Source organism: Orycteropus afer, unplaced genomic scaffold (assembly GCF_000298275.1).
Source record: "Orycteropus afer afer isolate SDZICR_OR568_19922 unplaced genomic scaffold, OryAfe1.0 scaffold00802, whole genome shotgun sequence".
Taxonomy (NCBI): domain Eukaryota; kingdom Metazoa; phylum Chordata; class Mammalia; order Tubulidentata; family Orycteropodidae; genus Orycteropus; species Orycteropus afer.
The window spans coordinates 506,915-521,531 of NW_006922389.1; the positions used below are offsets into that span (position 1 = coordinate 506,915).

Here is a 14,617-nt window from a genome sequence, read left to right on the forward strand (position 1 = left end):
GAAGAAAAAAAAAATGGGAACCAGGAACAGGGAAGAGAAAAACTGCTGAAAACTAGTACCTGTAAATGGAAGAATAAAGAATAATAATAAAAAGGATGGGGGAAAAAAGAGAAAGAAAAAGAATAGTAACAGTAATTTTAAAACAGACAAAAACAAAGGAAAAAAAAATCTGTGCAGGGTGGGGCAGGGCACCCAGGATCAGTCCAAACACACAGAGTAGGAAGGATTTCCTGCTGGCCCAGAAGGTGGGTAGGAGTGGGTGACAGCCATACCTCCATTCACCAAGAGGGTGTGGGATATAAGAGTAATAAGGGGAACATCACACCTTTCCAATCATTCGTGTCCGGAATGTCCTTGTGGTTCCCGGAAAGTGGAGTCTATTCCTAGGTCCCTGGAATCTGAGAGAATGCTGTCACTTTAAATATGCAAAATATTTGAACCAGTTGTAAACATTCAAAATGGCTGCATCCTACAGAAAGGCCAAAGTCCACGGCTCAGCCCATCTCCCTCTTCATTGTTTCTCCCTTATTCACCAGCCTCCAGTGCAGTCCTCCATGCAGCCCCTGGCTCACAGGGCTGATTTTTAGGTTAATTTGTAGGTCCTAACACCACCTGGCAATATCCAAGCTGTCTGTGCTGTTAGGATCACTGACAGATCACAGCTCTCTGTATGTCTCTTTTTTGGTGTTTTCATGCAGGTTCTTCTAGTAGTTGGGGGCTCGTCCACTTCTATATCCTTCCTTTCAAAGCTCAGGGCTCCAGGATTATCTTCTGTATCTGTGTTCACTGGTTCCCCTTTTCTTTTTTGAAGAGGGTCTGTGTAGTGTGTCTGCCTATTCTGCCATCTTACTGGAACTCCAGTGTTCTAACTTCTTAAGATTAAGAAAAAGAAGTGGTTGGCCAACGAATGTAATTTTTTTTTTTTTTTTTGGCCTTAAGGCTTTAAATTATTTGAAACTAATATTGCTAATCCTGCTTTCAGAGTCCTTGGTTATTGTTGTTATGTGCCATCTAGTCGGACCTGACTCATAGCGACCCCTCCTTGGGTTTCCAAGCTGATATCACTATGGAAGTAGATTGCCCAACCTTCCTTCTGAGGAATGGCTGGTGGGTTTGAACCATCAGCCCTCTGGTTAGCAGTCAAGTGCCTTATTGAAAATGCAAATTCACTGCCATTAAATAGATTCCAACTCATAGTGACTCCCAATGGGTTTATAAGCCTGTAAATGTTTATGCAAGCAGATCACCTCATCTTTCTTCCATGGGGTGGCTGGTGGATTCAAACCACTGACCTTTTCATTAGCAGCCAAATCCTTTATTACATCCCAGCACTGGACTACTAACCCAAATACTAGCAGTTTAAATCTATCTAAAGGCACCTCAGAAGTAATGCCTAGAGATCTGCTTCTGAAATGTGTCTTGAAAACTCTCTGTAACAGACAGTTCGACTCTGCACATGTGTGGTTGTCATGCATCATAACTGACTTGATGGTAACAACCAACTAAAGCCCTGCTTTATGCTTAACTTTGATTGTTAAGATTTTGCCTACTTATTACTGTACTTTTATCCAAATAAGATGTGCCTTCTGTGTCTGTTTTCCAATCTTCTTCCCGTGGAGGTATTTTCATAAATGTGCTATGCTAATTCTTTTTTTTTTAACATGTAAAAAATAATTGGCACAGCAGCACTTATGAAAATACCTCCTGGGGGAGGGAGTGGTTGACAAAAAATGTAGGTGTTATGTTACCTGTACAAAAACATGGTATATTCATTTTGATTCCTCATTCATTGGCTCCTTCCGTTACAGTTATTTGTTAATAAACTGCAACACTTTTAAGGCACTTGGGTGTTCTTAGGACCCCTGGTAGTACAGTGGTTAAAGCACTCTGCTGCTAACCAAAAGTAGAAGACTCAATGGCAATGAGTTTGGATTTTTGGTTTTGGGTGTTATTTTCAATTGTCCTTAATAGCTGCTTCTTGAATAGTCTGGATTTCTTCTGATATAAATTTCCCCCACAACTCTAAGCACTGCTACATTGTTTCCTAGTATTCCATGGTATGCAGAAGTCTGAGAACAACTAGATTTTGTTGTTGTTAAGTAATTTTTGTTTTCTCCAACTCCTTTTAGATCACATCCAACTTCATCAATACAGTTCTAGCCACATACTCTATTTCTTTTCACCTTCTATCAAGAACCAGTTCATAGGTGGTGCCTGGCAACCTTCACTGACCAATGTAACTGGGGATACAATCAGTCATCCTGGATAGAATGGGAGAGAAATGTAGAAAACTCTAATTGTTTAAAAGAAGGCAGATTAATTGGACCACCTGAGACCAGAGGACACCGTGAGACTATTGCCTTAAGGTACTCTTAAACCTTGAACTAAAACTATCCCAAGATCACCTTTTAGCAAAAAAACAGTGACACACAAGGATTACCTGTCAGATCGATGCACTACTGAAAAAAAAAAAATATATATATATATATATATATATGAATCCAAAAGGTCATGGTCAAGATTTAATCCAAAGAGAAAGTAAGATAGGGGGGCAGGGAAACTAGAAGGCTGAAAATGGAACAACCTGAGCACAGGTGAAGGTTGACACAATGTGGAAAAGGTAACTAATGCCATTCATCAATTTGTATGGAAACTGTCAAATGGGAACTTAACTTGCTGGGTAAACTTTCATCAAAAACACATCATCATTTAAAAAAAAAAAAAAGAATTTAAGAAGAACCACTTCAAATGCCACTTGCTACAAGACAAACTTCATAGAGGTCAGAATTAACATATCCTTGATCTAAATTCATACAACTGTGGTACTACTATAGCACTGACTACTGTCTATAATGCATTATTAGAAAAGTAGAAGTGGGCTCTGTAGTCAGACCTGGGTTCATATTTCAACCCAGCTATTTTCTGTTTGAACTTCAACATCTTACTGAGTTCTCTGTATCAATTCCTCATCTGCAAAATGGAAATATAGTAAATAACTCATAGAATGGTTATGATGATAAAATTAGCTTAATATGTATAAAATACTTAGACCAGGTCAGAGTACATAGTTAAGTGTATATGACATCCCACCATATATGGATATATGTGTGAGGTGTGTTTTCTCCACCATTTGTAATGAGAAAAACTGTTACTAGGGAATGAAACAAGTAATAAAAGTGTCAATTTTTAAAGGCTTGGCAATTAAATATGAAAAAAAATATAATCAGGGAAGGCTTAGAGAAAGAAATGACATTTCAACTGAACCTTAAATATTAATTTGATCGTATTTTAAGAGCACTTTCACAAGCTCTTTTAACCCTTACAACTTGGTGAGGTTATCATTTTAGAGAAGAATGAAGGATAATAACTCAAATTCACGTTAGAAAGCGAGAACCAAGATTAGAAGATCTCATTTTACCTGGAGCTTGCACTCTTTCTGCAGTTTCCCATGCAGGATGAAGGATAAATAAGACAGTAATGCACAGGTTGGAAAAGAAAGGATTAAGAGTTAAAAAACAAAATTCCAGGTTTAGGAAATGCTTTAAAGAATGGTGCAGTGAAATTATGTCATTCTGGATAAACTGCAAGAGCTAGCAATGAAACATTTACACAACGCCTTGCAAAGAATGCACTACTTCTTTCAATTGATACCCCTTCACTTTATCTTCTAGTCTGAAGTATCTTATCAATATAACTATGGATTTTGCCTTATAAGACCCCCCCCCAAAAAAAAATGAATAAAAGTAAAGGAGCAATTTTATGTCATGACTACAGTAAGTAATGAGTTATTTTATATATTCACGATAGGAAGTTATATAAAATAAGAACTGCACACATGATCATAGAAAGGTACTCTTTCTTCCCCACAAAAAATGGTTTGAATGAACCTTAATACTCAACAAGATTAACCATTTTACTAACACCTGATTTAGAAACATATGAAATATCTAGAATAGACAACTGCATAAAGACTTAAGATTACTTATACTACCACGAGCAGGTGGGAAGGAAAGAGAAAACAAGAACCACTGCTTAGGAGATGCAGACCTTGCTAAAAGTGATGGAAAAAAATGGAAAAGAATAATGCCGATGGTGCAAAACACAAGGAAATCAATTAATGCCACTAAATTGCATATGTGAAGAATGTTGAAATGTCAAATGCTTTGTTACATATGTAACAAATTTTTTACATATTTACCTATTTACCACATTTAAACAAAGAAAAATATTTATTCCGTTAATATCTGACCATTACAAATCTCATTATTAAAATTATTTTATTGTTACTTCATGAAATTTAAGTATCCCCAAAGCCCTGAATCAAGTGATCTGCTAGTTTTCCAACAGCTGTGATTTGTCTTCTTCTTTTGGTCTGTTCAGTAGAAAGTGAACTATCTGAAGTAGAACATCATCATTAAAACCTTTCACCTCATTATCTTCGATTGCTTCATAAAGAGGCTTACTGTGTGTCCCCCAACATATATTTTTACGAGGGTTATTTCGATCAGCTTGTGCAGTCAGTGCCAAAGTATTTAACTGGTAACAGAAAAAGGAAAAGTATTTTCCATCTGTGATCACGCCCTGGGAGACAAAAGGCCGGGTAACATCTGCTTCACTCCAGAATCCTGCAGAAGAAAAGATATGCTGAAATTTACAAATATATTTCACTAAAACAGACAAACAAAACTTAACACATTAGAACATATCAAAAATCTGGAAACTTTAGCTATCAAATTCCTGAAGATCTCAAAGTCTTCCATTATTTTCTCCATTCTAAGCCTATATTCCATTCTTGCATTAAAAATTACTTTGTACCTCTGTATCCCCTAAGGTCCTTGAGTAGCGCAGTTTGCACACAAAACTGCTAACCAAAAGGCTGGTGGTTTGAATCGACAACAGAAGGAAGGCCTACAGATCTATTTCTGTAAGATCGTTGTTGTTAGCTGCCACTGAGTCAATTCCGACTCATGGCCAAGTAAAACTGCGCCACAGGGTTTTCAAGACTGAAACTTCTGGGAAGCAGTTCACAGGCCTTGCTTTGGAGTCACCTTTGAATAGGTCTGAACCATCAACAGTTTGGTTAGCAGTCTCCAACGCTTAAACATTGTACTACTCAGGGAATCCTTGTGTAAGAGCACAGCCATTTAAAACTCTATGGTGTGCAATTCTGCTCTGAAATATGTGCTGTCACCAAGGGTCGAATACCAAATGGAGGGAAATGGGTTTGATTTTGGTTTGAATATCCCCAAACTCATGAATCATCCTTTTCCCCAGCAGCAGCCTTCCACAACTTTCAACCTTCACTCACTTCATCTAAGAACAGCTGCAGCTCTATTTATGCAGATCCCTCCCACATGTGGTATTAACTACATCATTACTCAGTGGATTCAAATATGCTCATATTTCCTCCATACTAACAGTGTCTCCCACTCAATAATCATAATGCCTACTTATTTCATCAAATACATAAAACACACTGGGAAAAAAAAAAAAAAAAACCTTCAGAAAAACTGTCATTCTAAGGGTTTCCACCAATGTCCTTAAACAAACTCAGTGCCTTCCTTTCCATTATTTCAAAACCAGTTTTATGAACTGCTATCATTACCTGGAATGTCTATCTGATAAGCTCCAAATGAAACCCACTGCCATCAATTCAATTCCAACTGACAGCGGCCCCTACCAGGTTTTCAAGGTTGTAATCTTTATGGAAGTAGACTGCCTCATCTTTCTCCCATGCAGCAGCTGCGGGGTTCAAACTGCTTACCTTTTGGTTAGCAAACCAATTCCTTAACCACAGTGCCACCCAGAGCTCCTTATGACAAGCTCCAAATAAAAAAAACTAAACTCACTGCCATCGAGTTGATTCTGACTCATAGCGACCGGAATTGGGCTTCTGAGGCTGTAAATCTTTATGGGAGTAGATCACCCCATCTTCCTTCCATGGAGCAGCTGGTGGGTTTGAACCACTGACCCTCTGGTTAGCAGCCAAATGACTGATCCACTATGCTGCCAGAGCTTAATAATGTTACTACACAAATCTTCTCGGTACTTCCTACCGAAGAAATGGCTTAATACACTTAACTCCAACTGCCACTGCCAAGTGTTAACTTTATTTCTCCACACATATTTTACATAAGTCTTAATGTAGCTAGTCAAAGAATAATATGGGTAAAATATGGAATTAATCCTACGTAAAAAACAGTATTTTTTTCTCTTTTGAGAAAAAGTGTCATTCTAGTATCTTCAAAAGTTTCATCTCACTTTTTCTGATTCAATCTCTATTCTACTGTCACTCTCTCCATTCATTTCTATTGCAGAAATGTAAAGCCAACAATCGAGCGTCAAAAGTTAATAAAAGATATAAAGGAAAAAAGGTGAACCTATGCCTTGGAAACTGAAGGAGGGGTCACTATGAGTCGGAGATGACTCCATGGCACATAACAACAACAGCAATAATTAAATTTGTAATAAAATTCCTCCAGGATATTTATATAGGATTAATCTAGTTACATATGTATTATGTCAAGTTTTAGAATAAAACTCAAATGTCTCACAATGGGCTCTAAAGTCCTATGTCATCTGGCCTCTGGCTTCCTTTATATCACCTCCCACTAGCTCATCAGCCTTCATATTGTTCCTTAAATACTTCAAGCTTGATCCTGCCTCAGAAATTTACATGCTATTCCTTTTGCCTAGAAGTGTCTTCCCCCAGATTTGTACATAGTTACCTCATAACCATACAGATGTTATTTTTTGAGACCGCCCCTGAATTATTCTGCCACACACTTCATTCACATACACACCCCATAGATCTCCCTGTCCCTTACTCTACCACATTTTCTTCATAATACTACCACTAACTGAAAATATTAACACATGTTATCTTCCACTCTTCCCTATAAAATAAGCTCCAGCAGAGCAGTATCTGGATCTGTCTGACTCATTTAACACTGCTTCTCCAGGGCCAAAAGTAGCTGCCGCAAGATTTACTAAATGAATGAACACTCTGCTAATTCACATACTGGATCCGGCCTTTAAAGAAATTCTATAGAATGGCCTTGATGAATTCTACAATTCAATCTATCATTATCATTTCTTTTTCTAGATTCAGAAATGCCTTCAGAAAGCTGCTGTCATCTACAAAGAGTTGACTTAATTGGCCATAGAGTCGTTGAAATGTTTGAGGAAATGATCAGAAAAATAAATAAATAAATGCACAGAGAGATGGTCAAAGTAACTACCTAAGTGGACTTGCCAGTTTCAAAGTAAAATATTTCACCACGGTTTTTAAAATGCTGTATTTTGTGCCAATTCCAAAGTTTTCAAAACAGTTCATCCTACATTTTAACCCACAGAAAATAATTAGAACTATTAAGTTCTTATAATGCCAGGGACACCTTTCAGAAACCAAAATGCCACACAACTACTTTTACCTTGATACATAGCTTGTGCTCCAGTCCAGGCAAAAAGGCTTGCAATAGCATTAGCTCGAAAAACAACTTCTATCTGATCAGCACAGTTTTGTTTCAAAAGCCTTTCCCTTTTCAACTTGTTAGGTAACAAATGAAACTGGGTGTGACCGTAACAGTGTGGATCTGCTGTTTTCGAGCCTGAAGAATGAAATAAAAACACTCCACATGAAAGGCATATGTAGAACATACGTCTTTAGTATTTGCTTCAAATCTATCTTTCTACACATCATTTACTCAGCATTTGAAACACAAAAATTGGAATGGTTGTTTTGTTGTTGATTTTAATAAAGATACATTATGCATAAAAGCATAATTTCTCGATCCACTAGCTATCACAAAGCTCATTATGACAAACAGTAAGTCATAAAACCACATATAAAAGCTATTTAAAATTCTGTATTATTTCAGTTCTCTCCAATCCTTTAGTCATCACTGGGGGCTTTACTATCTGCCTTGTTATAATCACCAGAGGATATAAATACTTAATGACTTTTAAAACCTCCCTTACTGTTTTAATGAATGATTAAGTACCTTGATCCTAACAGTCATAAAAAAGAGACTTTCACAACACTACATTTCAAAGGAAAGAAAATAAAGGCTGATTTTTCATCAAATGCTGACCTTCTTGACTGTGGTTTTCTCAAGAGGAAGTTTCTCATAGTTTACTCCCTAAGACCACAGTGACTGAGAAGGGGCTGATAGCTGCACGTGTTCAGGATGGCTATCATAGCACATCGCACAAACAAGATACTTGTGCAAAAAGCAAAAAAAAAAAAAAGCTAATCAGTCTCCAGTTTAGTCTAAAACTTGTTCTTCTAGATAATAAATGAACAACGTTCAGTAAGAATCATAAGTATTTTTAAAAAGTTAAATATATAGTAAAGATTAGTGGGAAAGGGAAAGAGGAAGCTTTGGCTTAGGGGGCACTGTGTTTGCGTCAGTGGTGGGGGATACCCTGGAAAAAGACAGTGATGATGGGTGCACAACAGACGGCTGTCACTGGTGTCACTGAATTCTACATGTAGAAATTGTTAAATTGGCGAATATTTTGGTGATTTTCCTGACAATTAAAAAAAAAAAAAAATGCTTACTCAAGTAGAAGTAAGTAAAGTTTAAAACTGTGAGCTGAGAAAATATTCTTTCCAGTTTCCATGCATGGGATTATGAGACTGTGATTACATTTCTTGTGTAATACCTGAACTCCTTGGTCATCGTGAATTAATTTTGCACTATAGCTAATGATCTAAAATCCATGTAAGACACTTTGAATACATTTATGGCATAAAAAGTCCAGAGAAACTTACCAGTAAATATGAGGTTTTCATATTGTCGTTTGAATAATGGAAGCTTGTCTGGCTTACATTTCATAACAGGGATTTCTAGAGGAACAGAATAATCCAGCGGTACAAACTTAAAGAAGAAGAAAAGATATACTGAATTCACAATGGTATTAATATGCATTTTATTCACATTCTTATTGTGGTGGTGGTGTTGTTATGTGCTGTCGAGTTGGACTCAACTCATAGCGACCCCCCCTTGGGTTTCCAAGGCAGTATCACTACGGAAGTAGGATTGCCCAACCTTCCTTCCGAGGAGTGGCTGGTGGGTTTGAACCGCCAGCTTTCTGGTTAGCAGTCAAGTGCTTTAGCCACTATGCTACCAGAGCTCCTACATTCTTATTAGAGCTTTTAAAATGTTAAAATTAAATGTTTTTACAAAATGATTTGGTAACACTATCGTCTCATAGGAGCTCTGGTAGCGTAGTGCTCAGACAGGTCAGTAGCTTGAATCCACCAGTCACTCAGTGGGAGAAAGATATGGCAGTCTGCTTCTGCAAAGATTACAGCCTTGGAAACTATGGGGTATTTTACTCTGTCCTAAAGGGATACTATAAACTAGAATCAACTCGACTGCCATGGGTTTCATTTGTTTTTTTTCAGATCTTTTAAAGAAAATGTTTCTTGACCCCTGACACAAACACAAAGATATTAAAACACTCCAAATATGCTAGCAGCTTCTCCAGAACAACTTCAAATTAAAAGGACCTGATTCATAACTGTAAAAATGCCCCAGTTAATTACCACCTAGGGTGGTGGTGTTATCAGTTGCCATTGAGTTGGATCTGATTCATGGTAACTGTTATGGGGACTGAATTGTCCTCCAAAAAAAAAAAAAAACCCACAAAAAACTGTTTCTATCAAGTTGATTCCAACTCACAGCGACCCTACAAGATAGAGTAGAACTGCCTCATAGGGTTTCCAAGGTTGTAATCTTTATGGAAGCAGACTGCTCCATCTTCTTCCTATGGAGCGACTGGTGGGTTGAAACTGCCAACCCTGCGGTTAGCAGCTAAGTGTTTAACCAGTGCATTACCAGGGCTCCTTTCTTCCCAAAATAACTGTTGTAAACTCTAACCCCTGTATCTGTGGTTATAATCCCATTTGGGAATGAGTCATCATTGCCATGTTAATGAGGCAAGTATTAGTGTAGGGTACGTCTTAAGTCAATGTCTCTCGATATTAAAGAGTACATTAAATAAGCAAGGCAAGCACAAAGAAGGAGAAGATACAGGCTACACGACTGCAAAGGAACCTAGGAACAGAAGGCAGAAAGAGAAGAGGACCTTCCCCAGAGCACAGAGAGAGGATCTTCCTTCCCCTAGAGCCAGTGGACTGAACCCCAACTTCCAGCCTCCTAAACCATGAGAAAATACATTTCTATTTGTTAAAGCTATCCATTTGTGGTATTTCTATAATAGCAGCACTAGATAACCAAGACAGTGACCTTATGTATAACAGAATGAAAAGCTGCCTGGGCCTGCATCATCCTCACAATTTTTGCTATGTTTGAGCCCACTGTTAACAGCTATTATGTCAATTTTCCTCATTATCCCTGAATGAAATTAAGCCTGATCTTCTGTCAGTCCACAGTATATTAAAATTCTTCTCCAGCACCACAATTCAAATGTGTCAATTCTTCTTCAGTCTTCCTTATTCATTGTCCTATGCTTCCATAGCACTGGAGGTGACTGAGAAGACTATGGCTTGGGTCAGGTACACCTCTGTCATTAAAGTGACATCCTTACTTTTAACAATATAAAGGGGTCTTAGGAGATTTGCCCAATGTAGTATGTCATTTGATTTCTTAATTGCTGATTCCATGTAAAACCTAAAATCCAAACCAACTGCTATCAAGTCTGTTATGACTCACAGGAGAGACATTATTGGAAAGAGTAGAAATGCGCCACGGGGTTTCCAAGCTATAAATCTTTATGGAAGCAGACTGCTTCACCTTTCTCCCACTGAACCACCAAACTTTTGGTTAGTAGCCAAGTGCCTTAACCAAAGTACCACCAGAGCTCCTTATTCCATGTAGCCTAGTTTAAATTACAATCATATACTACTATTCAACTTTTTATATTAAGAAAAGATCTGTATTGTCCTGAAAACTGTTATCTTAATCCCAGTTAATATGATTCTCTGACCTCTACAGAATATACCATAGTAGATTAAAAAGGGGAAAGAAAATTTCAGATGTTTGACAGAAACTTGAAAGCAAGGGCCCATGGAAATTTTTTAACTTACCAAGCTCATTATCTAGTCTATCTATGACATTGCCTACTTCAGACATCAGTAGATACATATACATACATATGTACAAATTCTTACCTCTGGAAGCTGCTTGGATATTCTAATCTGGTTGTGTGGTTTATCATCTATCTGGTATCGCAAAGCATCAACTCGACCTTTCCGATGTCCCCTAGGAATAATTTCCTCATCACGTAACCAGTAAAAGTGAACTGGGCGTTTATAATCTACCAAAAGATATTAAAATATTTTTCACTTGATCATTTAGATAAATTTGGCAATTAGAGCACTAAAGATATTAACAACACACAACATTTGTACGGCTGTGCCTAATTTAAATAATCAGAAATGATTCTTTGATGTACAACTAGTTTGATTCACGTGGTAATCTAACTTAAACTATTATGCCTGAAATATTTGTACCAATAATATGCTGAACACTAACTTAAGTCAAGAATAAACATAAAAAACTAATTAGACCAATAAAGAAAATAAGACCACCAGGAATACCACTCACCAGAAACAAAGGTAATTTAATAAGAATCAGAACTGTCCTATGAATTAATTCCAGTTTCACAATAATTCTCAAAAGTTGGTATAGTTGTCATAATCTCCATTTTATGTAAGAGGAACTAGAATCAGGCAAGGTTAAGGACACTTTCCATTCCCCTCAAGACCTTCATTTTTTCACAACTGAGAAAGAGAAGTAATATGTACACTACAAGTCTCAGTTGAGAACTCATGTATAGTTCTAGCAGCATTAATTCAACAAATATTTATTAAGTTACCTACTCGTTAACACATATACCTCAGAGGTACCTAGCCTAACACCTTACAGCTGGTAAATATGGAGGCTAGCAATCTAACTTAACTATTCTGGGTTCCCAGTAAGTAATCAATAACTTCTATTAACTGCTCAGTGCTGACATGGAAAGCAATTAACACCGGCACAATTTTAAAAACCAATGTTTTGGATTTATCTGCCACCTGGTCGGTAAGTTAATAAATATTTATTGAACTAATGCCACTAAGACAATTCCACAAGGGCCAATATGACCTTGATTATATCCCACCTCAATTTAAAGATCATCTGATCAATAGATTTGATGCATAGAACACCAATGACCAAAGACTAGACAAGTTGTGGGGTGACATCAAGAACATCATACATGAGGAAAGAAAATGATCATTAAAAGGCAAGAAAGGAAGAAAACACTGACATGGGTGTCAGAGGAGACTCTGCAACTTACTCTTGAACAGAGTGGCTAAAGCAAATGAAGAAATGACAATATAAAAGAGATGAGCAAAGGATTTCAAAGGGCAGCTGAAGAACACAAAGTCAATTACTATAATGAAATGTGTAAAGATTTGGAGTTAGAAACCAAAAGAGAAGAACACGCTTGGCACTTCTGAAGCTGAAAAATTTGAAGAAAAAAATTCAGCCTCAAGTTGCAATACTGAAAGATTCTATGGGCAAAATATTGAATGATGTAGGAAGCAACATAAGAAGATGGAAGGAACACTGTACCAAAAAGAATTGACCAATGTTCAACTATTTCAGGAGGCAGCATGCAATCAAGAACCAATGATATTGAAGGAAGAAGTCCAAGTTGCACTGAAAGAACTGGAGGAAAACAAGGCTCTAGGAATTGATGGAATAACCATTGAGCCATTTCAACACATAAATGAAGCACTAGAGGCTCTTACTTATGCCAAGAAATTTGGAGGAGAGCTACCTAGCCAACAGACTAGATCAATATCTGTGCCCATTTCAAAGAAATGTGATCCAGCAGAATGTGGAAATTATCAAACAATATCATTAATATCACATGCAGGATGACATGATCCTATACATAGAAAACTCAAGAGACTCAGCAAGAAAAGTACTGGAACTAATAGAAAGGTTCAGTAAAGTGTCAGGATACAAGATCAACATACAAAATTCAATTGGATTCCTCTACATCAACAAAGATATCTCTGAAAAGGAAATGAGCTCTGGTAGCATAGTGGCTAAGGCACTTGACTGCTCACCAGATGGCTGGCGGTTCAAACCCATCAGCCACTCCTTGGAAGGAAGGTTGGGCAATCCTACTTCTGTAGTGATACTACCTCGGAAACCCAAGGAGGGGTCGCTATGAGTCAGGGCTGACTCGATGGCACATAACAACAACAACAACAACCAAAAAGATAAAGTAGTTAGGAATATTAAAACTTACCAAGAACACAAAAGACCTACAAAAAAGAAAACTACAAAACACTACTGCAAGAAACTATAAGAGACCTACATAAACGGAAAAACATGCCATGTTCATGGATAAAACCAAACCAAACACACTGTCAACTCATAGCGACCCCTCCTTGGGTTTCAGAGGCAATATCACTACGGAAGTAGACTGCCCAACCTTCCTTCCGAAGATGAGCCCCTCAGGTGAGAAGGCACTCAAAATACAACTGGGGAAGAGCTGCCTCCTCAGAATAGAGATGATCTTAATGATGTGGACACAGTAAACCTTTCAGGACCTCCATTTGCTTATGTGGCACAACTCAATATGAGAAGAAACAGCCGCAAACATCCATGAATAACTGGAACATGGAATGTGCAAAGTATGAATCTAGGAAAATTGGAAGTTGTCAAAAACGAAAGGAATCCAAAAGATTGATATCCTAGGCATTAGTGAGCTGAAATGGACTGGTTTGGGCCATTTTTAATCAGACAATCGTACGATCTACTATGCCGGGAATGACAAATTGAAGACGAATGGCATGGTGTTCATCATCAAAAAATTTATCAAGATCTGTCCTGAAGGACAATGCCATCAGTGATAAGAAAATATCCATACACCTATAAAGAAGACCAGTTAATGCTACAATTATTCAAACTGAAACACCAACCACCAAAGCCAAAGATAAGGAAATTGAAGATTTTTATCAACCTCTGCAGTCTGAAACTAACCAAACATGCAATCAAGATACAAAGATTATCACTGGTGATTAGAATGTAAAAGTTGGAAGCAAGAATCACCAGTAGTTGAAAATTTGGCCGTGGTGGTAGAAATAATGTTGGAGATCGCATGATAGGATTCTGCAAGACCAATGACTTATTCACTGCAAAGATCTTTTTTTAACAACACAGTGGCTGTACATGTGGACTTCGCCAGATGGAGTACACAGGAAACAGACTGACTACATCTGTGGCAAGAGGCGATGGAGAAGCCCAATATCTTCAGTCAAAACAAGGCCAGGAGCTGATTGTGGAATAGACCATCAACTGTTCAGATGACAGTTCAAGTTGAAGCTGAAGACAATTAAAAGAAGTCCACGAGAACAAAAATATGACCTTCATTTTATCCCTCCCAGATTTGGAGACCATGTAAAGAATAGATTTGATGCATTGAATACAAATGACAGAAAACTAGAGGAATTGTGGGACGACATCAGGAATAACATCCATGAAGAAAGCAAAAGTTCATTAAAAAGACAGGAAAACAAGAAAAGACCAAAATAGAAGTCAGAAGAGACTGAAACTTTCTCTTGAATGGAGAGCAGCTAAAGCAAATG

The 14,617-nt window shown here is 37.6% G+C and overlaps 1 protein-coding gene across 1 annotated transcript in view; it reads right to left on the bottom strand.

The window, feature by feature from the left end:
• Window positions 1–4,332: 4,332 nt before the first annotated feature.
• Window positions 4,333–14,617, bottom strand: part of MRPS30 (mitochondrial ribosomal protein S30) — a 13,595-nt gene continuing 3,310 nt past the window's right edge. The window contains exons 2-5 of the mRNA XM_007957823.1: window positions 11,141–11,286; window positions 8,777–8,882; window positions 7,434–7,610; window positions 4,333–4,625 (exon numbers count right to left, since the gene is read on the bottom strand). Of these exons, the coding sequence (XP_007956014.1) occupies window positions 4,333–4,625; window positions 7,434–7,610; window positions 8,777–8,882; window positions 11,141–11,286 (722 nt within the window). The remainder of the gene's footprint in view (window positions 4,626–7,433; window positions 7,611–8,776; window positions 8,883–11,140; window positions 11,287–14,617) is intronic.